This window comes from Carassius carassius, chromosome 32 (assembly GCF_963082965.1).
Source record: "Carassius carassius chromosome 32, fCarCar2.1, whole genome shotgun sequence".
Classification (NCBI taxonomy): Eukaryota; Metazoa; Chordata; class Actinopteri; order Cypriniformes; family Cyprinidae; genus Carassius; species Carassius carassius.
In genome coordinates this window covers 11,833,375-11,858,915 of record NC_081786.1, presented here as the reverse complement: position 1 = coordinate 11,858,915, position 25,541 = coordinate 11,833,375, and the positions used below count along the sequence as shown (strand labels likewise).

Genomic DNA, 25,541 nt, shown 5'->3' with positions numbered 1-25,541 from the left:
TAACATGCATATTAATAGCATATTGGGTGTTTATTAGTACTTATAAACGTACCCCATAGCTAAACTTTACAACTACTGTACCTTAATAACTATTAATAAGCAACAAATTAGGAGTTTGTTCAGGGAAATGCTTAGTTAATAGTAAAAATGTGTTCCCTATTCTAAAGTGTTACCAAAATATTAAACTAAGAAATATTACTATTGTAATATTTCGATGTAAAATAAAAAATAATGTATTTAAAAAAAACAACAAAAAAAAAACAATGTAATTATTTTATTGTGCAGCACGACCGTAAAATTACAACTTGAATGAATTTTTCATAAAATATAATTTCTTTATTTTCAATGGTTAAACCATTAAGTTTATATTTTAAGACACAAACTTTCAGTTGTAAAAAAAAAAAAAACTGCATGATACAGGACTTTCATACAGTGCATGTCGTCTATCCCTCACGGTTTCATTTTCATCTGTGTTAAATTAAATATGAAGTATAACCTGATTAAGGTCTACAGGTGCATCTCAATAAATTACAACCCGAATTCCGGAAAAGTTGGGACGTTTTTTAAATTTTAATAAAATGAAAACTAAAGGAATTTCAAATCACATGAGCCAATATTTTATTCACAATAGAACATAGATAACGTAGCAAATGTTTAAACTGAGAAATTTTACACTTTTATCCACTTAATTAGCTCATTTAAAATGTAATGCCTGCTACAGGTCTCAAAAAAGTTGGCACGGGGGCAACAAATGGCTAAAAAAGCAAGCAGTTTTGAAAAGATTCAGCTGGGAGAACATCTAGTGATTAAGTTAATTGATATCAGGTCTGTAACATGATTAGCTATAAAAGCTTTGTCTTAGAGCAGCAGAGTCTCTCAGAAGTAAAGATGGGCAGAGGCTCTCCAATCTGTGAAAGACAATGTTCCTCAACGTCAAATTGCAAAGGCTTTGCAAATCTCATCATCTACAGTGCATAACATCATCAAAAGATTCAGAGAAACTGGAGAAATCTCTGTGCGTAAGGGACAAGGCCGGAGACCTTTATTGGATGCCCGTGGTCTTCGGGCTCTCAGACGACACTGCATCACTCATCGGCATGATTGTGTCAATGACAATACTAAATGGGCCCAGGAATACTTTCAGAAACCACTGTCGGTAAACACAATCCGCCGTGCCATCAGCAGATGCCAACTAAAGCTCTATCATGCAAAAAGGAAGCCATATGTGAACATGGTCCAGAAGCGCCGTCGTGTCCTGTGGGCCAAGGCTCATTTAAAATGGACTATTTCAAAGTGGAATAGTGTTTTATGGTCAGACGAGTCCAAATTTGACATTCTTGTTGGAAATCACGGACGCCGTGTCCTCCGGGCTAAAGAGGAGGGAGACCATCCAGCATGTTATCAGCGTTCAGTTCAAAAGCCAGCATCTCTGATGGTATGGGGGTGCATAAGTGCATACGGTATGGGTAGCTTGCATGTTTTGGAAGGCTCTGTGAATGCTGAAAGGTATATAAAGGTTTTAGAGCAACATATGCTTCCTTCAGGGAAGGCCTTGTTTATTTCAGCAGGACAATGCAAAACCACATACTGCAGCTATAACAACAGCATGGCTTCGTCGTAGAGAACATTTGGCGCATCATTAAACGAAAAATACGTCAAAGACGACCACGAAATCTTCAGCAGCTGGAAATCTATATAAGGCAAGAATGGGACCAAATTCCAACAGCAAAACTCCAGCAACTCATAGCCTCAATGCCCAGACGTCTTCAAACTGTTTTGAAAAGAAAAGGAGATGCTACACCATGGTAAACATGCCCCGTCCCAACTATTTTGAGACCTGTAGCAGAAATCAAAATTGAAATGAGCTCATTTTGTGCATAAAATTGTAAAATTTCTCAGTTTAAACATTTGCTATGTTATCTATGTTCTATTGTGAATAAAATATTGGCTCATGTGATTTGAAAGTCTTTTAGTTTTCATTTTATTAAAATTTAAAAAACCAACTTTTCCGGAATTCGGGTTGTAGAATGTAGTGGAAAAGTTAATTTATTTCAGTAATTCAACTCAAATTGTGAAACTCGTGTATTAAATAAATTCAGTGCACACAGACTGAAGTAGTTTAAGTCTTTGGTTCTTTTAATTGTGATGATTTTGGCTCACATTTAACAAAAACCCACCAATTCACTATCTCAAAAAATTACAATATGGTGACATGCCAATCAGCTAATCAACTCAAAACACCTGCAAAGGTTTCCTGAGCCTTCAAAATGGTCTCAGTTTAGTTCACTAGGCTACACAATCATGGGGAAGACTGCTGATCTGACAGTTGTCTAGAAGACAATCATTGACGCCCTTCAAAAGGAGGATAAGCCACAAACATTCATTGCCAAAGAAGTTGGCTGTTCACAGAGTGCTGTATCGAAGCATGTTAACAGAAAGTTGAGTGGAAGGAAAAAGTGTGGAAGAAAAAGATGCACAACCAACTGAGAGAACCACAGCCTTATGAGGATTGTCAAGCAAAATCGATTCAAGAATTTGAGTGAACTTCACAAGGAAAGGCTGTGGTTAAGACATCAAGAGCCACCACACACAGATGTGTCAATGAATTTGGCTACAGTTGTTGTATTCCTCTTGTTAAGCCACTCCTGAGAATCTTACCTGGGCTTAGGAGAAGAAGAACTGGACTGTTGCCCAGTGGTCCAAAGTCCTCTTTTCAGATGAGAGCAAGTTTTGCATTTAATTTGGAAACCAAGGTCCTAGAGTCTGGAGGAAGGATGGAGAAGCTCATAGCCCAAGTTGATTGAAGTCCAGTGTTAAGTTTCCACAGTCTGTGATGATTTGGGGTGCAATGTCATCTGCTGGTGTTTGTCCATTGTGTTTTTTGAAAACCAAAGTCACTGCACCTGTTTACCAAGAAATTTTGGACCAATTCATGCTTCCTTCTGCTGACCAGCTTTTTGAAGATGCTGATTTAATTTTCCAGCAGGATTTGGCAACTACCCAAACTGCCAAAAGCACCAAAAGTTGGTTAAATGACCATGGTGTTGGTGAGCTTGACTGGCCGGCAAACTCACCAGACCTGAACCCCAGAGAGAATCTATGCGGTATTGTCAAGAGGAAAATGAGAAACAAGAGACTAAAAAATGCAGATGAGCTGAAGGCAACAGTCAAAGAAACCTGGGCTTCCATACCACCTCAGCAGTGCCACAAACTGATCACCTCCATGCCACGCCGAATTGAGGCAGAAATTTAAAGCAAAAGGAGCCCCTACCAAGTATTGAGTACATGTACAGTAAATGAACATACTTTCCAGAAGGCAAAACATTTTTTTTATATTGGTCTTGTTAAGTTTTCTAATTTGTGTTTGTTAAATGTAAGCCAAAATCTTCACAATTAAAAGAACCAAAGACTTAAACTACTTCGGTCTGTGTGCACTGAATTTATTAAATACACAAGTTTCACAATTTGAGCTAAATTACTGAAATAAATTAACTTTTCCACGACATTCTAATTTATTGAGATGCACCTGTTATACAAGTTGTACATGTACAAAACAACAGTTGCTCAAGCATAAAACCACAGTGCTGTGTTTCACTCTATACACTCAATACACAATAACATGTATTCACAACTCACATGTATTTATGTAATTAAATCATACCCTTTGCAATTTGAAAATTGCATTTCAGTTTTATTTTGATTACTCATGTAGCCCTATAGGAAAATGCCACATGATGTCCCTAATAAAAATACCCCAACAACCAGTAAAAAAGAGAAAAAGAAAGAGACTGTATGGTTTTATCCCTTTCTCCTCTATGCTTTAAAAAAAGATTATTTCATTGATACGGTAACACATACACGAGGCAGTGCTAAGCTAATTAACAGAACAAGTGCTGCTGGAGTTGGTAAAAGTTTTGCTGGTGAATGTTTTGCTCTACTCAGCTCGAGCTCTCTCAGAATTAGAGTTGAGTGTTTGTGTGTGTGTTGGTGGGATTATGTGTTCTGCACGATAGGCCTTGTGCATCAAGCCTATAGCATTTCCCTTCAACCTGATTTTTAATGAGTTCTACAATTAGCAGAGTTCAACAGCCAAAAAGGCCAAATAAACCGTTTTTTCACTGTCTTTCTTCCTCTCCCTCCCTCTGACCCGTTTTTCCCTTCGCTCTGTCTGTACATGGGTTTGTCCATCTCTGTGCACCATGAGAGGTGTTCTGCAGCGTTTCTGAGGCACGGTAAACGCGTGATTGCAGAGGAAGGAACACTATTAGTCGGACAGGGAGAGGATGAAGAGAAAATGGAGGGCGTCAAAGAGTGCGAGATGAAAGAGATAAAAGGAGAGGAATATTGTATCTCCCCTTGAGCTTTGAAATGGTGCACACGGACATGAGCCGGCACAGAATTAGGCACAGCGGCTAGCCCGCTATGTTAACACCTCACGTATTAAACAAAACCTTGACGTGCCGCTAACACCATTCTCGCTTGGCGTGCACGCGCACATTTAATTATACGCAGCGGCTAGCCACAACGCTTACACCCCATTGGTGTAAACACGTTTAATAACACGCCACAGCTGCCCGCTATGCTAATGCCCCACTGTTTCCACACGGGCCTCCCAGCGGTTAGGGCTACAGTAACGTGTCGTCTCATTGTCCTGTAATGTGAAATAAAAGGAGAAATGGTGGCTGATGATAACACAGGACACGGCTGGAAAGCTGAGCTGAAGGAGACGCGGTCTATAGGAGTCCTCCATGGACAATGAGATACTGATTACCTGGCATGGGTGTGTGTTATAATGAAGGTGATGATGATTTGGGCTGTGTGGACTGGTGTGTATGTGTGCGTGTTAGGGCACAGGGCAACGTTGGCTATCATCAGAGTTTTCATGATGTATTTCCAAAGGATTATGTGGGAAGCGACTGCCTGAACAAATGGAAGTGAAGCCCTCTGTGAACACCTCAAATTAGAGTTCAGAGTGTGTGGGTGTGTTGGTGTGTTTCTTAATGTAATGCTCCTTTGGGCCTTGAAAGCAGACGTGTTGGTTGCCATTATGAAGTGAGCAACAAAATCGCTTTTTAAGGGCTGAAAGCCACTAATGGACACACACACATACATACACGCGCGTACGTACGAACTGCTCTTAATGGACACACACACACAATGAAGCTTCATGAACAAATTAAAAATCTCAGAAGCCAAACACTAGTACTTGGCCTTAATGTTCTGAACATTTTGTGAACAATGTTCTGAGGGGAGCCTGAAATATCAATGACAGAAAACACGTGCATATTCAGCATCTAAATCAGTGTTTGGCATTGCCATCATATTTGGCAAAATTCTGTTTAGTGTTACTGTAAGCTAAAACTATGAAAAATAATTTTAGTAAATTGAAATAAAGCTGAAATAAAATTTGGATTAAAAAACCTAAAAACGTTAAGTGGAATAAGTTAAGTTGAATTATTAAAATTAATAAAACAAAAATAAATCAAAGTTTATATATAGACACATACATATATATATATATTTGATTAATTTATGCTAACTTTGACATATTCCATTACTGTCCATATTAAAATGTTTCATTTTCATGACTGGATTTTCAGATTTCTTTCTTTGAGATTTATTTTTGGATGAACTATGCTTTTAAGCCTCAAAATGTACATAGCACACTCAAACATTGGGAAAATTGCACACATTGGGTGAAACAGCCCATGCTTTTAGGCTCTGAATGAATTATAAGCAACATTCTCTTGCTTCATACCATCTCCCAACAAGCATGATACAATGTATTATGAAATTACCTTATTTATGAAGGCTGCTTTTTGTTTTGGAACAGAGCTTATGCCTGTGGTATTTCAAAGTGAACGCATGTAGATTTGCGTGTGCGTTCGCATTTTTATAAGAAAATGTGCATGCATGCATGTATGCGTTTACGCATTATGAGTGTATGTGCGTGTTCGGCCTATAAAAGCCCCCCTGCACTCACCTCCAGCTGTCTTTGACCTTCCTTTTAAGTTGTTCCCAGCTGCACTACAGGCTATAGAGGTGGAGTCAGTATAGAGAGGCAGTTCAGCCATCTTTACTCCAGATCGAGCCTCCGCTATCAGCTGCCTGGCTCTCTCTCGCAGCTGCCTGCGCCGTTCTTCATCACGCTCCTGACATACACACACACATAGAGAAGCAGAGGGAGAGGGGGGTTATTGAACGGGTGCCATCTCAAGTAATTGACAGAAATGCCATTTTCACTCCTCTCTCTCCCATCAGATCAGACTGATAGCAGCTTTTTTTACCAGTCAGGATGGAGGGTCTCTGGCACAGAGGGAGAGAGCGAGAGAGTTATTCATTGCATGGTTTATTTGTCATTGATTCTGTATAGGTCCAGACATACTGTAATAAACCTGAGATATTTGCTGGTGTGGTAATTTTTTTTTTGGCCTGACTATATGTTTAAGAGTGTTTTGTGTGCATCAGCAAGAGCTAGAGACAGAAATGTATGCATCAACTACTTAAGCATGAATAGACAGATGAGGAAACAGTGACTGAGAAATATCACTCGATCCGAACTTGAATTACATTTAATTGCAACATCTAATCACTAAAACAAGCGCCTGACATGTAAATCCTTTTCACTAAGAAATACTGATAATTAATAACACATTATAGAAATTAGACCTGTAGTTATTTTAAGAAAGACTGATTCACTGAACTATGTTGGTAATGGCAAAATTAGTGACCACAGCAGGGTAACAATGCCTTTGCGAAAATGCATTATATTGGATGGTTATTATAACCTAACAATTTTATGTAATATTCACAAAGTTATTGTGCCGCCACCACAACATTAGAATTAAGGTCTGCTTAGCATGATGGGTACCTTAGGCCCACCGACAGTCACATGAACACACACACATGCACATATTTTCAAGGTGGTAACAGGTTTCTGGAGCGGAAGTGAAGAGAGTGAATTAGCCCAACTGGTTACAAAAGTGTTAAGTTAATTAACCCCATTTCACCTGTTTCTGTGGACACTGTTTGTCTGAAGCCATTGTTCAGAAGGACAACAAGCAGTGAGATGTAGATGAGGGAATCCCAGGAGCACTTTTCAGGGGTCCAGCCCGGGGGCCCTTGAGTCTCAGGGTAATTTGAACATGCAAGACAAAGCTAAGGCCAGGTTACACCTAAAAAAAACACAGGAGCTCCCCTGCCAAAGCTGAATTGGGCACGTTTAGTATGAGTGTGTCTGCTGTGTTCTCGCAAAATGAATATATCTGCTCTAATTGGAGGATGATTTGGAATAGCCAATGATGTGAAAGCTAATAAATTAAGCAATCAACAAAAACAAACAGAACCACGTTTCTGTGAGCGTGTCTACATCTACTGTATAATAATGTATGTTTCGTTTCAGCTGTGAGGCTTTTGCCCTGTGCTTCTTGTACAGTTTAACGTAATATAATTGTCATTCTTTTTGCAGCTGAAGTCTAAAATGCCAAATGATCTACTCAACCTTGGAGGTATCATCACACACAACCTTCGACACACTGTTTTACATACAGCAATTCAGGACTAGGCTAGCCATTAGCACAGAAAATGAGATTCCTTGTGTGTGTGTGCCCAAAGGGCAGGATTAGCATCAGGCCCAGTGTAAACTGCTTTTAGGCAACTCTGGAAATGTTCTATAATACTGTAGTCAAGGAAAATTAACAAGAGATGAAGAACAGTAGCAGACAGAGAAAAGGAAAGATGCGTCAATCCACACAGACTGTGCTGGAACATTTATCAGAAGCTTGAATTGGCCAAATCTGTAAAGGTGCAGACAGGCGCTTTATGAAGTTGGAAATGCATGGTATACCTGGAATAAATGCTGAGTCAAACTAAATGGATGAAAACACTGATGGTGAAAAAAGGTCATACATTTGAATGCAGCTCTGTTAGTTTTGCTTAACTTTCCAAAAAAAAAAAAAAAAAAACCTTTTCACATTGCATTACATTTTTGATTAAAATTCAGGCCTGTACTTTCATCATATTTCACAAATAAAAACTAATTTAATTGCACTGGACTGAAACATTTTTTTTTTTTTGGAAAACTTTACTATAAGGTTTTGGATGTATATTAATACAATAACATCAAATAACAACAAACAATACTTTTATAAGACTTACTAAACTAAATAATTGATAATTTTTTACATGATCTCCTGTACTGTTTACAATTTAAATGTATAAATAACATTAAACTAGACTAATAAATGCTGTAAAAAAACAACATTCATTTCTGAAAAATCTTTATTTATGGTTAAATGGTATCTAACTGATTATTACAATATAACATAACAAAAATAACTATTGTTGAAGAATTTGACATTATTTTAATGTCATGTTTAAAAAAAATCATGCCAATAAAGCACTGAAAAACTGAGACCCTGAAAGGGACAGTTATGAAAGTGTGAAGTCAAAATGCTTGGATGAAAACAATCACTGAGAGATACAACTGGACTCTCCAAATGAAGCGGCCTTGCACACTGTGCAGAATAACCACTGTGGAACGATCCATTTCTACAGCAGCAATGAGGTGTGAAACTGTCTGTCCTCTTATGAAGAGATTTCTTTAATGACTCTCTCTTCAAATGAACTTCAAGTGGCTCTTCTTCAGCTACACTGAAGCTTGACCGTTCAGTCTGGACTCTCCAACTGGGCTGTGCTTGGAATGAGAGAAAGAGGAAGAAAAAGGAAGAGGAAGAGAAGGGAGAGAGATCAGTGGCCCATCCAACCTCCCAGCTGCAGATCTCCAAGGATAATGAGGGGATCCACAAGAACGAGTGAAGAAAAAGAAAGAAAAACATCAGGAGTGGCAGAAACGATGACAAAGTCATAGTTAAATGTGGAAAAAGAAAGCATGGTGTGTGGGAAGACTTCACTCCATCTTTTGGGACGTAAAAAGGGAGGGGGAGAGACGCAAAGCAGATAATGGAGGGCTGTCGCCCTCATTCTGGACAGGAGATCCAGGGAGAGAGGGGGTGGGTGGCAGAGCTGAGCCCCAGACAGAAGCACTCACAGTGGGCATGGGGTCCGGGTGGCTGCCCCAGTCTGGCTGCTCTTTTGGAGGGAGCTGTAGGGTGGGTGGGGGCTGCGAGGGTGCAGCGAGCCATGGAAGGAGTCGCTCGGCTGAGCACACACACAGGCTCAGGGCCCTGGCGCTAACACAGCCGTGCCAGCCAGCCAGAGACGGTGCCAGCCAGTGAAGCACAAACAGATATATTTGTCATGACACACTGAGTGTGCAGAGAAGGGGAGGGCCATGTGCACACACACACATAGAACAAGCAAGCAGTGCAGAAGAAGAGACGGTTTGGATCTTTAGCCCATCCAAACGGATGGAAATCATTAGCTTCTTATCAATTCTGCTTCTGATTCCATCAATGATGATTCTTCATTTTGAGGAAAAAGAATTGAATATAATCAGAAAACAATGCCGTGAAAATCGACAAGGCTGTGATGACGTCTCTGGTTATAACCGGTTTTCGATTCCCAACCCTACTTGCCTATGAACTCTTCCAAACAGTAGACATATAACCAAACCCAAATATTAAGTACGCTTACAGAAGCAATCAAATATGAAAGCAATGTTTGAGACACGTTCAAGAAAATGAAAACACTGCCACGTCTCATGCTCATCAACCCTCTCTCTCCGTCCTTTAGAAAGTGACCTGTGAAATAAAGAGACTTCCTTGTCCTCTTCACCTCCCTCTCTCTGCACTGTCTATCTCCTCTCTTTTATTCTTCCTTCTCTCCCATTTCTGTCCTCTTTAATGGAAAATACAGATCGTCTATGATCTGTCCCCTGGCTGCGTGGTCTGTAATGAGAAAACTTCACCTTGTGTCCCCGGCCATTCTAAAGGAAGCATTCTGCTGATCCCGTTCACAAATCCAATTATATGTAGTCAAGAGAGAGAGGGACAAAGAGAGAGTGTGAGCGTACAGAAGGGGAAGCGTTGGGTGGACGGACGGGGCAGCTTTTCCTCTGTAATGTGGCCTCTGCTTGGTGTTGAGGTGTCAACTTAAAATGCAAGTAGTTGAGCATCAGCTAATCCTACAGCAGGCTGCTTTAGCCCCCAGCCAAACGAGAGCAAGCGAGAGAGAGAGATGCCACCGTGGCCTTATCGTTGGGCTGCAGATGTGGTTCCTGGATCAATGCACATACACCACGATCAATGCATTTGATAAAGAATTAAGAAGAAAACTGTACATGCTATCAAAGGCCGTTGTACATGGCATAATTATGCTTCTGCATGTGTGTAGATGATACTGGTGCGGTGTGGTGCGAGGGTGAACAGATAAATAAAGAGATAGAGATAGATGTCTTGCGGGCTACACAGACTGCCCTTAACACCCGGCTCACACACACAAACACAAAAAACATGTCAAACAGTTACCAACCCATTGGTCAGGATGGAAGGATAAAAGCTGTTGGCCAGATTTGTCCTCAGAAAGACATCTGGCATTTAATGCAAAACTCATGAGGGCATTTGAGACATTCCCATTACACTTAGTGGGCATGAACAAAAATGACAATGTGAAGAGCAAAATTACTACCAAACAAAACATGCTTATTTTAATATACGACTGCAGAGAGCCAAAGGCAAGATGTTACAGAGATGGAGGGAGAGCTGTGTGTCAATACTACTCACACAAACTGATGAATGTGGGCTGTTGGAAAGACAAACCCTTGATGCTGGTGAAAGAGTAGTAGATGAACAGGTTGAGCAGGCACTTTGTGTGTGAGTAGGAAGAAAACTTTGTCCTTTACATGACAGCATAATTACACGGTAGAAAGAGCCATTCACTGCAAGCTGTTCTTTACCGAGTACAAACAACACACACCTGCTTCAGTCAACATGAAAGCCAGGTCGCTTCCGTAATGTGACGTGTTTCCGAGTAAAAGAAGATCATTTGTGAGAAAAAAAGATAAGTCTGATCAGGAATTGGATGGATTGAGAGATGACGGGAGGGGGTTGAAAATTAACAGAGCTTGATGACATCAACTGAAATGTTGACGGAAACTAGCAATTTATGACAATACTGACTTTTTAATGTACACCAATGATTTTTTCACAATAACAACTATAACAAGTATTAAAGTAAACCTGAAATCGACAGACTGCTCCCCCACTAACTTATGAAACTAACTTTCAACTGATGTCAGCAGAAATGTAATAAGTATTTTTAGAAGAAGAGCCAACTATTTTGGAATAACTACTTTTTGGTATTCCAAAAACATGTCCTTTATAACCTGCAATCAGATATATTCTGATTTTCTTTTTTTCTGATGACATCGCTTGAAAGTAGTAATCAAAAATACAAAATATTGTGAAATATTACAACTTCAAATGTACGTTTTCTGTTTTAATATATTTAAAAATATGATGGCAGAATAGAATTTTCAGCTGCCATTACTCTAGTCTTCATTGTCACAAGGTCCTTCAGAAAAACTTTCAGTGTACTGATTTAGTGCACAATAAATATTTTTATTATTAATGTTGAAAACAGTTGTGCAGATTTATATTTTTGTGGAAACTGTGATTTGTTTTTTTTTTATCAACATTTTTTGATGACTAGAAAGTTCAAAAGAACAACATTTATTTGCAAAAGAATTAAATGCATCCTTCATGAATTAAAATATTGTATTTCAACACTCTTTAATATTAAACAAATGGTTAACCAACTACTTGTGCACTATTTTAGCAAACTATTATTTGCCATGGCTCCATTCTGGTATGTTACGCCCACTTTCCACCATCCAATCAGTTTCTAAATAAACAACATCCAGCCCAAAAATCAAGAATCAGATTTTCACTACATGAGTGAATATCTAGTCATGCTCAGAAATACATCAGATTACGGATGTAAAATAGGGTGCGAACAGCAATGCACATTCAAGAAAGTAAAGAAGGTCAATTTTTAAATGTATAGTTAACTTTAAAAAGTTTGATCTCTTTCAGTCTTTAGAAATACTTGGAGCATGACCATTAAAAATTTATTAATGCGACAGAAAATCAACAAGTTATTGAAAAACGTATTAATGCTTGTACTTACTTTCTTTAATTAAAGTGTTCAGACAGACACACAAACCCTCTTAGCACTCTCTCTCTCTCTAAACAAACACTTTTCAGTCTAACTGAAATAACTGGATTAAACAATTGCAATTTCATATCAAAATAAACTTAAACTTTATGCATTTATCCTTCATATTTTATTCATAGGAGACCGACTTATGAATTAAGTTAAAAACTGAAGGGCGGTAGAAAAAAGAGAGAAAGGAATGAGGTAGTGGAAGAGAAGAAAGGAGAGGTTGTTGTGGTGGAAAGAGAGAGAGACAAGGGGGAAAAAAAAGAGGAGACAGCCCCACTGAGAAATGACTGTGTGTGCGTAATGCTGGATAGAGCAAGTGGCTTGATCACAACTCATGAAGAGATTGGAGGGGCGTCTCTCTCTCTCTCTCTCTCTGTCTAACAGTTTCTCTGTTCCAACCGACCGCTTTGATCTCCACATACACAGCCCTTCAACTACCTTCTATCCACTCTGTTTCATTAGACGAGAATCCACCGGAAAAAGAAAGGTTTCCAAACTAAAAAGACAATCGGAATGCAGCGCGAGAGAGCCTGTGTAGTCACATCAGCATGTTAAAATGCATATGGAAGGCGCTGCCACGGTTCCTTTGAAAGTCTGAGAGAATCGTTTGAGGGCGTCAGACCCAAAGAACAGAGAACAGGAGGATGACTGTGGCCTAATTGGCCCAATTAACTCTGAGTCTCTGGTGCTTGCTGGGACAATTGGTCTTCCCCGGGCCTTCCCACTGACTCTCATGCATCAGAGGCGGGCCGACGCTAACGACTGTGGACTACAGAGAGATAGAAAGAGATCACTGCAGTACGTGGTGTGTTAGTACTTACAACAGATTTACATAGGGAAAGCAACATATTTGATAGCACGTTTAACGTTGCAGTTAAACGAGGCTGAAAATGAGCATGACAGAGGTAGCGGTTTGCCTCAAAACACACACACACACACACACACACACACACACACACACACACACACACACAAGCGCACAGGGAGGCCGCCATGAGTTCAAAGGTTTGCTCCGTCTCTCTCTGAGAGGGAGGGTCACGGGCGGCTCTGAAAAGTCACCGCACTGTCACACAGAGAGGACGGAGAAGAGAGTCAGGAGGGTGAAGCAGGGCCTCGTCGGTAAAAATCAAACACAGTCCAATTAAACTAATCATAACGAGCCAGTGAACACGAGGAAGCTCACCTGGAATCTTTTCCCTCTCTTTTCCCTCCCCCTCTCCCACTCTCTTTCTCTCTCTCTCACCGTACCCTCCATAATTACCCTGGCCAAAGCGCTGTGAAATTACTGCACTGATCAACTAATGCTTGAGAAAATCTGAAGAACGCACTGTCCCCTTTTTCTGCCTACCTCCCTCCCTTTTATGATTTAAAGGTCTACATAAATAAAAATTATTTCCCCTCACTATCGCACTAACTCCCCCACTTTCTCTTTATCGAGGACTGAAAAAGAGGAAATGGAAACAGAGGGGAGATTGGCTTCACTTTATTTTGAAGGTTTTGTCTATGAAAGAGTGAAATTAAGTGGGGGAGAAATGTTCTGGGTTCTGTATAAGTTAAGATGTATAGAAGCAACTGTGACAATGTAACTGCCACAAACATTTTGAGTCAAGCATCAGTTTAAAAATCCAGAGTTCAACAGGTCCAGGCAGTAAAAATTGCAACCAAACAAGCCTGGTGTAAAAGAAACACTTTAAAAAGTAAAATTAGACCAGATTTTATAACAGTTTGCATGAGAACATAATTCCACTAATCCAGACAGGACACATGGTTTGCATGGTGGAAACCAGTGTTGTTATTGTTAACTAAAACTATTAAAATCATTTTTCATTAACTGAAATAAAGCTGGAATAAAATAAAATATAAAAAGTTGGATAAAGTTTTAAAGTACTAAAATTACTTTAAATTATTAACAAATTGTAAAAATGTATTTTAAAAAAATTAAACCACACAATTACTAAATATATATATTTATATATATTATATATAAGCCAATTCAAAAAGCTAAAAATGCAGAAATGTTACCAAAATAACAATCCACCCACGGGAATAACAAGAAGTTCAACCACACAGAAAGGTATGTCTGCTTCAAGAAAGATAATGTACGTGACCTTTCAATTGAAAATGAAATTATGCATGTGCTTTTATTAAAAAATAATAATAAAAATACATAAATGAGATTCACATTGCATCTTTTAAAACTTCTGGAATAACTCTGTAAGTGCGTTACTAGCCTTATATTTGCCTTTGATAAGAAATGAGGATGAGATTTAATTATTTTGCTGCAGTCAACACTATGCCACAAATGTTGTCAATAGCACTTAACTTAAACCTGGAACATTCATTTAAGAGTGTATGTGAATACTAGCATGAAGGGGGTATTGTGCCGCTGTGCTTTTTCTAATTGTTCATTAATTAGCGATTTGCTCTCACCAGGGGGTGAAGAACATGAGAGCGACTCAGTGGTTTGGTTCTAATGGATTGTGAAGGCCACCTACCCATAGTACAATGGCCACTACTAAACAATTTAAACCGTTATCCTACTATCAAAGGCCTAAACACACTCATATACACAGAGTTAGCAAAGAGTAGGAGGGCAGGAATTAGAAAGTGAAGCAGAGAGAAAGATAGAGGGAGAGAGACACTGGTGGCAAAGATCAAAACAAGAGAGCCACTGCAGCGCAATGGAGCACAATTAACATGGCATGTAAAAGAACAAGAGAAACACACGCACGCACACACACACACACACACACACAGAGCAGTTCTGAGGAGAGGGGTGGGCTCACTGATGGGCCTGCTGAAACACACCACTGACCAAGGACAATGACTGGCCCACTGGCCATCCTACACACGCTCACACACAATCAAGTCTGTATGCTAACTGCTAACAATATTGTACACATGGAGAATTTGTGCTTTTTATTAAAATAGTCCTTTATGACAAACAATTATCCAGTTGAAAGTTGGGGCAGGATATTGAAGGGCTAGTTGCACCAAGGCAGCATTTATTCAATTAAAATCACAGTAAATACCTTAATATCAAGCTGAATATTAACTGTAAGATGATTCAAATCTTCCCTGTTTTTCCCTGAAAAGCTCACTACACCCCAATGACTTCACTTTCTCTCTCTCTCTTTCTCATCCATCCTCGCTTTCACCCCTCCATCTCGATCTCCGTTTTGAAAGAATGGAGCAAGTCTTAATTTAATTAAAATATTCCCTCTGCATGCTAAAGCATAAAGTCTCTTAGTGGAGGAGCTTCATGCAGAGGCCAGTGATAAGATAACAGGGCCTACTAATCAAAACAAGACATCAACTAATCTAATCTAAATCACTAACAATTACCAGCGTGCCAAGCCACGCTCCCTTTTGATCAATGTTTTCTATTAAAAAGTGAAACAATTCAATATTCCGGCACGCTAATGCACTGAAGCCTCATTAGCACATCGTCCTTGGGATGGAGGCGTTGTGAACGCACACACAGACGCTAATTCGTGGGTAATTTACGGGATGAGGACCATCTCCCCTTCATCAGAGCGCAGAGGACTTTTGCAGACGAGAGAGACTATGAGGAAATAAAATATTTTTCTTAAAAAATAAAAATAACTTTAATTTATGACAGCATCACACTGAGGTGCCTTCTTGTTCCCGTTCTTTGCTTTCTTATGCATTTCATTCAAGGGCATCTCATTTCCTTTTAAAATTCATACAGCAAAAGGTCTGAATTAATCCGCCACACGCCAGATATTTCATCATGTCCTGAAAACCCCTCCTCCGTGGTTCTGTATGTTTATGCCATTGCGTTCACACTATTCTTCCTCTAAAACAGGATGTCAGGAGAACTGAAATGTTATTCGGATGTGGCCTGAGCTTTTCAACATCAAGTGTCAGCCACCCTGCAGTACTGAGCTCAGAAGAGCATGTTTATTTAGCGTTTGATGTTCTCTGACTGGTCACTTCCTACATCACTACCTGGAGTCCTCGAGTAACTCTTAAAGACCTGTCCTGTGTGAAATGAGAGACTCTAGCATGCAGGCTCTCGGCTAAAAATCATATTACTCTCTATTACTTCCTGTCTGACGGGAGCATCCTGAGAGGAGTTGGAAATAGTGGTAAGAACTTATGTTAGTGTGTATACGCACTTATAAATATGTATAAGGAAGAGCTTGCCACAAGAATTGTTATATTTGGGGAAAAAAAAAAACTATTTTGGTAAAATCCACAACTAAAACATAAAAAAATACTGAAAGGTTAACGTTTACAGGAGGGTTTGAGTTTTAGTCATAACTATAATTACCTGTATATGCACTACCATTCAAAAGTTTAAATGAATACTCTTAATAAGCAAAGACACATTAAATTAAATTTAAATGGAACCTTATTGTAAAGTATTTCCGAGAAATGCTTTTTGAGCACCAAATAATTTGACTTGAGTAATGACTGTTAATGTTCTAAGCTAAAGTGTCTATGTGTGTGTGTGAACTCACATCAATTATCTGTGGAGTGTGTGTTGGTGACTGTGCATTAGTGGTGCTTTTGTTTCCAGCCTTCATGGCAGCATCTCTACGGGCCTGTTCCAATAGAAGCCTGGCCCTCTCCTTCAGCTCCTCTTGACGAGACAGGACCTTCTGCAATCCACAGAAACAGGTTTCATTCAATTTTGAGTGTAACAAAGTTCTACCTTGTATAACCACTTTGCATAAGCATGACCCGTTTCACCTTCTCGTCACTGGTGTTAGACACTGGGGCGGGTACAACTTCCTGAAAAAACATGGAAAAAAACATAACATAAGAAGAAATCTGTGGATGCCCTATCACCCTATATGTTGTGAGAGTTAGATTAGAATCTCTTCCTAACACTATCAAGCTCTGCATGCTCATTACGGGCTCCAGCAGGCAGCTGATTGGCTGATTGGTATGGTGGTGATTCTGATGGCTGAGAGAAGATAGACTGACGTTTGCTCCTGATCATGGTTAACATCACGGGTGTAAAATAACCAAACAAAGTGCCAAAAAAATGGTATACCATGGTAACGCACCTCTCATGTCACAGCTGAGGTTTTGATGACATGTCAAAACAAAATCAGGACAAATCTAAGCCAGAAAGTTATTCAGTGGAAGGAATGACAGTGATACATGGCGAGAGTGTGATAAAAGTGGGTTGTGCGGCAATACCTGCAAGTGTGTGTGTGTGTGTATGTGTGAGTATGCTGTATAGATGAGGAGAGGCTCTCATGCGGAACATGCTATAACCCGTGTCAGTATTAGAGCTGCAGGCGGGATGGCCCGAACATAATGACATGCCACTCCGAGTGACACGCGGCTGCTGTCTGTGCCGATCAGACGTCAAACAAAATGGTAAAAATATCAAACATGTAAAAAGCTTCAAACAGTTTTATGTGCTTTGATTTTATATGGCAGCTTTTCTCGTTTAAGCTGTAACTGCTGTTCTGTTGGTAGTGTTCAGGGCATTATTCATTTAACGTGCATGCATATCTACCGGAGTTCGTTACCTAACGTTACCGTGTCTGTGTATTTATATTTGCTTGTTTTGGACCATTGGTCCTGTGCAGTTTGGCCATTTTGAATGGTCAACAGGATTCTCACACTTTTTGACCAATGAATTTCCATAATGTTTCCATGACTTTTCCTGTCGTTTGTGACGTTTTAAATACTTTTTACATGACACATACAAAGTGTCATTTCTAATCAGTTAAACACTCTGGTACGGAGTATAAATATGGTAGAAATTATTTCCATGACTTTCCTAGTAAATTTTGAAATTCCTTGATATTTCCAGGTTATTGAGAATCTTGGGGAGGAGGTTTATGTGTGACATTAAAAAATGATGATTCTAACTCAACTAAAATTCAATTAAAATTAAAAAAACTCAATTAAACTGTAGAGTAGTAAACAAAATTTTTTGAAAAGATTCTCAGATGTAAGGTTTATTGACCTTAGGGAGAAAGAAAGAATTAATAGAATGACAAAGAATAATATATAGAATCGTAGTTGAATAGAAAGAATGATAGAATAGTAGAATGATAGAACAGAAGAATGATAAAACAATATATAGAATTATAAAATGACAGAACGATACATGCAATGATATAATGACAAAAAAACAGTACGACAGACAGACAGATAGATGGATAGATAGATAGATAGATAGACATTTTGTGTGTGTTGACATTTACCTGTGTGAGTTTAGCAGGTGTGTGTGTGTGGTTTGTCTGGGCACTGCTGTCTGAGGTGCTGTCAGATTCAGAGTGGCGCAAACTCGCTCTCTTCTTCTTGATAAGATCAGTGTCTCTGTTATACGTGAAGCCCAGTTTGTGTGCACTCGTTAGAGAAGACTCGGTCTGCCACGTGGGCGACCCAGATTGAGTTTGTCTTTCACCAGGGCGTGGGGTCTTGTGCTGCTCCCTGGAGTCTCTGGTGTCAGCAGCAGTCAACCCACCCAACTGGCCTCTCTCCTTTTCTCTCTCCAGCCTGTGAGACAGATCACCCATGTCCAGTGTATCGGCTTTGAGGAGTTTTTTCTGTTCTGCAGCGGGAAGTTGGCTGGTGGAGGTCTCCAGGCTGGTTCTGGTGCTTTGGGCGGGTCGTGGGTGAGGTTCAGTGAGCGTTGTAGCTGCTGGAGAGTCACGGTCTGCTGTAGTCGCCCGTAAAGATTGAGCTACATCTTTTAAAACTTCCCCTGGGGAGGCGGATAGAGAACCACATATCTCAACTGTCATGACTGACTTCACTTCCTGCTCTTCTTGAACACCATGCCCACCATTGGTTGCTGCGGCACCCTGACTGGTGGGCTCTCTGTGAATATCGTTAAGTTCTGCGTAGAATTTGTCTTGGTCAATAGAACTGTTTGTATCTGTTTCAAAGTCTCCAACTTTGTATGTGCTCCGACTGCTGTTGGCTTCGATCTGCACAACATTGAGTTCCTCTCCACTGAAATGCGCACGGATCTGATACAGGTACGTCATCACCGTCAGCTTATCTGGGATCGCCAGTAGAACCATGTCAGACGGCTCCAGAAGCCGAGAGATTCCCAGACTGGCAAAGCCATCATATGCCTGCATACACAAAATACAGATGATGTTTAAAATAAAGTATAGAAAATAAAGGCATAAAATAAAAATTGATTTAAAAAAAGAAGGATTGATTAAAGGGAAAAAAGTACTGATTTCATTTCAGTTGTGTCAGTCCTTCGCAGAGCCATTAACACTGTTGCTGAAGGGTAAATAGCTGAATATAGGGAGTAAAATGTACTTTATTTTTCTAAGATAAACTAAACTAGAAATAAACTGTCAAACCAAATGTATCAAAATTAATCAAAACTAAAGTAAGTCTGGGTCAGACAATAATTCTTCAAAATTAAAAAAACAACTAAATCAGAATTCTATAATATAAATAATTGTTCTATAAAATAAATAAATAAACAAATAATAAATTATAAATGAATAAACAATAGAATGTGTGATAGAACATGACAAAATTATTGACAGAAAAGAGATGAGATAAATAATCTTCAAAATAAAATTTTCCAAATCATTCATCAAATTAACTTAAATTCTATCAAATTAAAAGTGAATAAATAAAGAATCTGGGTTAGTCTATATGGCTTTATAAATAAATTAAAATAACATTAACACTGCTTTTAAAAAAGAAAAAAAGAAGAAGACCTTTATAGATTTATCAAAACAAATTTCTACACATATTTGGAGTATAGTGGGTGTTAATTAAGGTTGAAAGGGTGGGTTGGTGTCGTGGGAAAGGTGAAGGTGAAATAAATATGAGGTGGGATGGGTAGTGTATACGTTGAAAGCTAAGGAGGAAATGGTAGCATAAAGGTGAAAGAGACAAACATGGTGGAGGGTGAAGGCTGAAAATGAATGGTAGGGTGTAGGGTTAAAGGGGTGGGATGGAAGGCCAAGCTATAGGATGAAGGGAAAAGGGGAATGCCAGGGTAAAGGGTAAAAGGGAAGAATAGAGTTTGTAGGGTGATGGGGGGGGGGGGCAGTTAGGGTGTAGGGTGCATGCAGGAATTAGATTTGGGATAAGACAAGCTGGGATCAGTAGGATGCGGCAGGCGGTGACAGCTAATGTCAAGGATGGTTCTCCATGATAAGAGAGCACGATACCAAGAAACACTAAACTAATCCTGCCTCAGTCTTATCGCATACATCTCCCACTCGCCCTCCTTCCATCTCTCTCTCTTTCTCCCCCTTTCCGTCACTCTCTCTCTCTCTCTCTCTCTCGGCAGCGAGTATAATTGTACTGATTTGTCCGGTTGAGGAGAACAGGCAGATAATCAAACAGCCAAACTCAATCCCTGATCAGGAGATAGAGGGAGAGAGACAGAAACGGGAAGAAGTGAAAGTAAACTGGCTGACATTATCGCCGTAATCCACCGACCGAATGAAAGAAAAGTTACTTTCTCTTTCTCTTAAGAATTTGAGAATACAGCAGTATAAATAAAAGCCTACAAATTAGCCTTCTGTCTCGCCCCTGATTCAATTGATCAGAGCCACTATCAGAGCTGAGCTGATGGCCGAGAGAATTTCACCCTGCTGATGAGTGTTGACTATTGTCTCAAACTCTGTCGCTTACCCATTTACTGACTTTGTCAGGTTTGTTCCCTTTATTGGCATGAGTAAGAGAGAGAAAGCAAGAGAAAGGAAGGGGAGGTATAATCAAAGGTAAGCTGATTCTCAATTTACAATTAATCACATCTTTCTTTCTTGTTCATTCTCTTTTTCCTGATTGCTGGAGGCCAACAATAGCGATGGTGATGTAGACCTTTGCAGAGCAAGGGAAATGTAAGGTACAGACAGCTGAATAGAAAAAAGGGAGAATGAATATTGGGGGGGGGGGGGGGGGGTCTGCAGGTATGTGTTGTTTGGGTATTAACTCTAAAGAAAAAAATTACAATTGGTAGAACGAATGAAACAAAGTGTCTGATGGAGATTCTTGAGCTACATTCACACTACAGCCGAATGTGGCACAAATCGAAATACTTTTTCACATGTGGAAAAAAAAAGTTTTTGACAGGACAGTATGTTTTAGAAGCTTAGCAACGTGACATTTTTTGGAGTATAAATACAGTGTACAGTAACTGATTACTGAATTATTATTACCCCTACACCTAAATGCCCCTATTTTTGAAAATTACCTTTCATGCAGTGTGTAACAAATCAAGTGAATGAAAACATCATGCAAAGTTTTAAATCTGAAAGTGCACTGTGTATAAAGTTATAGTCTCTCAAAATAAAGTTTTTAAAGAGTTTTTAAAATGAACCCCAACCCATTTCACGTTGATGTCAACATGAAACATTATCATATTGCCTGTCCACTTGTTGGTCTTTTCCTGTTGGTCTGAATGAAAAAGCAAATTCATTCTTTCCCACTAGGTGCCACTTTTGGTAAAATAGCGGTTTCCCCAGTAACGGCTGTAAACAAAGTAGCACTCACAAACCCAACTTTTATTATGAAATGGAAATGAAATCGACCAGTCGAGCCAATCACAGCAGATTACAGAACGCAAAGGAGGGGTTTGGAAAAATGTATCGTTTGGGAGTCGTTGAGTAAGTAAGCTAAAAATAAATGCATATTATAAGATAATGAAAATGTTTTTTGGCCTTGCATGCATGTTAACCTGTTTTTGGGGACTCCCAAAACCAAAATTTTAAGCTTTTATTACCCATAAAAACATAATTTATTGCCTTTTTTACATTTATTTTTGGTGTTTTTGCCTTTATTAGGACAGGACAGTCACTTAGACAGGAAGTGAAGTGGGACAGGGGAGGATGGGTTGTGGGGATGAGCGAGATTGAGAAAGGTCCATGGTTGAACTTGAGAAAGGTCCAAGGTCGAACTTGGGATGCCCGAAAGTGAGATTTTTATGAATGTCAAGAGAATTTCAAAAGAATAGCATTTATTTGAAACAGAGACATTATAAACATCTATACTGTCAACTTTGATCAATTTAATGCATCATCACTGATTAAAAGCATTAATTTATTTAAACGTATATTCATCAAACTTTTTATTGGTTGTGTATAAAACACATAATAATAATAAAGGATATGGAAAAAAATTTGATGAATAAAAATGATAAAAACTAATTTTATTACATTATAATTCTTATTTTCTATTAAATTACATATATTATAAAGAGTGTATGCATCAAGTGGCATCCTCCCACTCTCTCTCGTAAAGCCAATAAAGAAGTGACTTAAACTGTAATCCATCACCTGGCCGTGACTCCCCATGTTAAAATGGCCAACTTTACAGCAGAAAAAAACATGTTTACAGCCTGGTTAAAAAAATTTTTTTGCCCTTCATGACAACTGTGAGGGGGTGAATTTTTTTCATCCGTTTAAATTATGTTAAGCCTTAAAGTTCTGCATAATTAAGGGCGCGGACACTTGAGTGACAGGTGGATTGCCGCTGCTGTCACCGCCGTCGAGCTAGATGGGTGTGGCTTCAGCAACTAGCTCCTGCCTTTTTGCCCATTTTCGATTATCTGGTAGTATCATGCGGTGATGCGCTGCTAAGATGACGACTGCCGTCCACTTTTGGCTTAAAAAAATGCTATTCGGAAACCAATGGGTGACATCAAGGTCAATACATCCATGTTTTTATACAGTCTATGGTATGCATCAATGTCTAATACAGAGAGCATCAAGCTGCCTGGGAGAAGGAAAAAAAGGGAAACAAGAAAGGTGTCTCTCAGTCTCATTGCTCTAGTCTTCAAAACAACAAATCATGCTTGATTAAAATAAATACACCATGTAAACAGCATTCTGTGTGACCAAACGAGACGTTCAGATGATACTAGCCCAAAAACAAGCTTCTGATGTACTGCGTTAATAACTACAAAAGCCATTTATTCAACTAAATAAAGTGTTCTGTTTGCTCTCTCTGTGTATAAATGATGCAGCAGCACTAATAACCCGTGTGAACTGTGTAATTGTGTGTTTAAGACTTTCCCTTCCTGCTCCAGTCAGCCAGCCCCTCCCCCGTGCTAAATGGACAATGAAAAGCATTTTGTTTTGTGAATGGCATCGCTGAATGATTGTGAGGTATCCATCGCTGTCAATCACAAACACAGCCAGAGGGGCTTTCCCCCCTGTCCGCTCATTTATCGAGGAATACAGGAACACATACACGCATGCGCACATGTGCGCGCACAGATCAGATATCATGGGAAATTACTGCTAGTCTCTCTCTAGACACACACAGAGAAAATAATTCTTTTCACTGCCTGTATGACAAAACCATCCTCTCCTCTCCCCTCTGCTATTGATTGCTCTTATCTATCATATTTCAGTGGAGATTATTGCAATCACGGCTGGGCCAGAGAGGGTCGCGCTGATTCTATCACATGGAAATGAATGCAGTTTATATAAATGTGTGTGTTTGGGGCTGTGTAGAGAGTGCTCTTAACCTCCTCAGTTTGGGATATTCATTTATTGTTGAAAGAGAGCGAGAGGACGCACTCTTCGCTGTGTCACAGAGAGAAAAACTGAGTATATGATAGTCCCAGGATGAGAGAGGGCAGGAAATTAACTCAGGAAACGACTGCAGGTATTAAGTGTAGGGATAAAGTGATGACAGATGAAAGGAATGGAGGGAAAGGAGAGAGCGAGGAGCACATTAAATACATCTAATAAAGTCTAAATGGAGTTAATCTGAGGGCTGAAATAAGAGTTAATCTGCAGCTCTCCAGAATACAGTGATCGTTCAATGGAGCGGAATTACAGAGGAATTAAGTTTTATACATCCACAAATCCGAATAGATTCCAAACAAATCCAGGAAGCAACTCCTCAGCAAATATACATTTGCTTCGTATTGTGCGCTGCTGTGCATTGTGTGTGCGTGTTTTGAGAGAGAGGAAGAGAGATGCTTGGAGTAATCTTTGTTGGCACAGCCACCTGGCGGTTTATTTAAACAGGCATTTGAGAGCTGACAGCAATATCCACACCTTCCTCACGCTCTAAAAAAATGGATGGAACAAAGTATAATGTAAAACAATACAGAGAGAAAGAGAGAAGAAAGTGACTAAAAAAAGTGAAAGAAAAAAGAGGAATGAGAGTGGTGGAAAGCAACAGATTATATCTGATTTTTTTTTTTTAAGGTTCCATCATGTTTGTGAAGATCAACTGAATTTATATCGTTGTAAACCTGTAAGACCTTCGTTCATCTTCAGAGAACAAATTGAGATATTTCTGATGCATTCTGAGAGCTTGGTAATGACTACATACCTTTCACTCTCATGTCTGTGGTCTCATGTCATGTCTGGCCTACCTGAAGGACATCACCTGACCCTAGCTGGATCCTCTCCAGTTTGTCAAACAAGTCTGTAAATTACGCAGTCAACATGGGACTGCATTACATCCTTCAACACCTCAACAAAACTGGGAATTATGCAAAGATCTTATTACTGGACTTCAGTTCGGCCTTCAATAGCATCATGCCTGACCTTCTCCCAGCTCTCCGTGCCCACCTCCATCTGTCAGTGGATCACCAGCTTCCTGACAGACAGGCAGCAACTAGTGAGGCTGGGCAAACTCACATCCAGGACTATCACAATCAGCACTGGAGCTCCTCAGTGATGTGTTCTCTCCCCATTGCCCCTCAACACAACCTCCAAGAACTTTACATATCCAGAGAAAAGAAAATCACTCTTGTCCCCTCACACCCAGCCCACTCTCTCTTTGAAAAGTTGCCCTCCGGCCGGCGCTACAGAGAGCACTGAGCCCCAAAACAGTTTTTTCCACAGGCCATATCCCATCTGAACAACACATAACACACCTCAGTACTGCACATCTGTAAATATCTCATCAAACCTTCTTTTGTAAATAGCACATATGTGCATTCACAGTGCTGTCTATGGACATTTTTCCTTTTTCTGTATTTTTTTTATTACTATTGGTATTTATAATTTATTGTCTATTCTCTCAATTTATATATGTCTGCACTTTGTTTGAATTTTCTGTACTGGAAGCTCTAAACACCAAGACAAATTCCTTGTTTGTGCAAACACACTTGGCAATAAAGCTCTTTCTGATTCTGATTGTCTCTATCCTGCTCTCTCTGTAGAGAAGCCTGTAAAGTTCATCTATAGCATGTTTATGAATTATGATGCTATCTTACGACTCCCAGGTGACTTACTCCATCCACACAAACACATACCCTCTTTCCATCAGTGTCGGCAGGGGGAGCCGCATTCTGAAAGTGGCAATTAGAGAACGCTGGGTGGGAGTGAATCAGACTTATAACAAAATAAATCACCTACGAGGAGGATTACTGATGCACAAACAAACAGAGTGGAAGAGAGTGTGTAGCATTTACCTTTTTGTTGTTTTCTTTAATATCTTGAGGATTGAGAGCCTTGTAGTCACTAAGAGGG

General features: G+C 39.5%; 1 protein-coding gene across 5 annotated transcripts in view; it reads right to left on the bottom strand.

Moving 5' to 3' along the window:
• Nucleotides 1–25,541, bottom strand: part of ehbp1 (EH domain binding protein 1) — a 130,067-nt gene that overhangs the window by 38,466 nt on the left and 66,060 nt on the right. For 4 of the 5 annotated variants that reach the window (XM_059520273.1, XM_059520276.1, XM_059520274.1 and 1 more), the window contains 5 exons: nucleotides 25,484–25,532; nucleotides 18,321–19,199; nucleotides 16,843–16,884; nucleotides 16,611–16,751; nucleotides 5,984–6,152 (listed from right to left, as the gene is read on the bottom strand). In XM_059520273.1, coding sequence (XP_059376256.1) covers nucleotides 5,984–6,152; nucleotides 16,611–16,751; nucleotides 16,843–16,884; nucleotides 18,321–19,199; nucleotides 25,484–25,532 — 1,280 coding nt within the window. Of the gene's footprint in view, nucleotides 1–5,983; nucleotides 6,153–7,846; nucleotides 7,886–16,610; nucleotides 16,752–16,842; nucleotides 16,885–18,320; nucleotides 19,200–25,483; nucleotides 25,533–25,541 lie in introns of all 5 variants that reach the window. The other variant, XM_059520272.1, reaches the window with a different exon arrangement.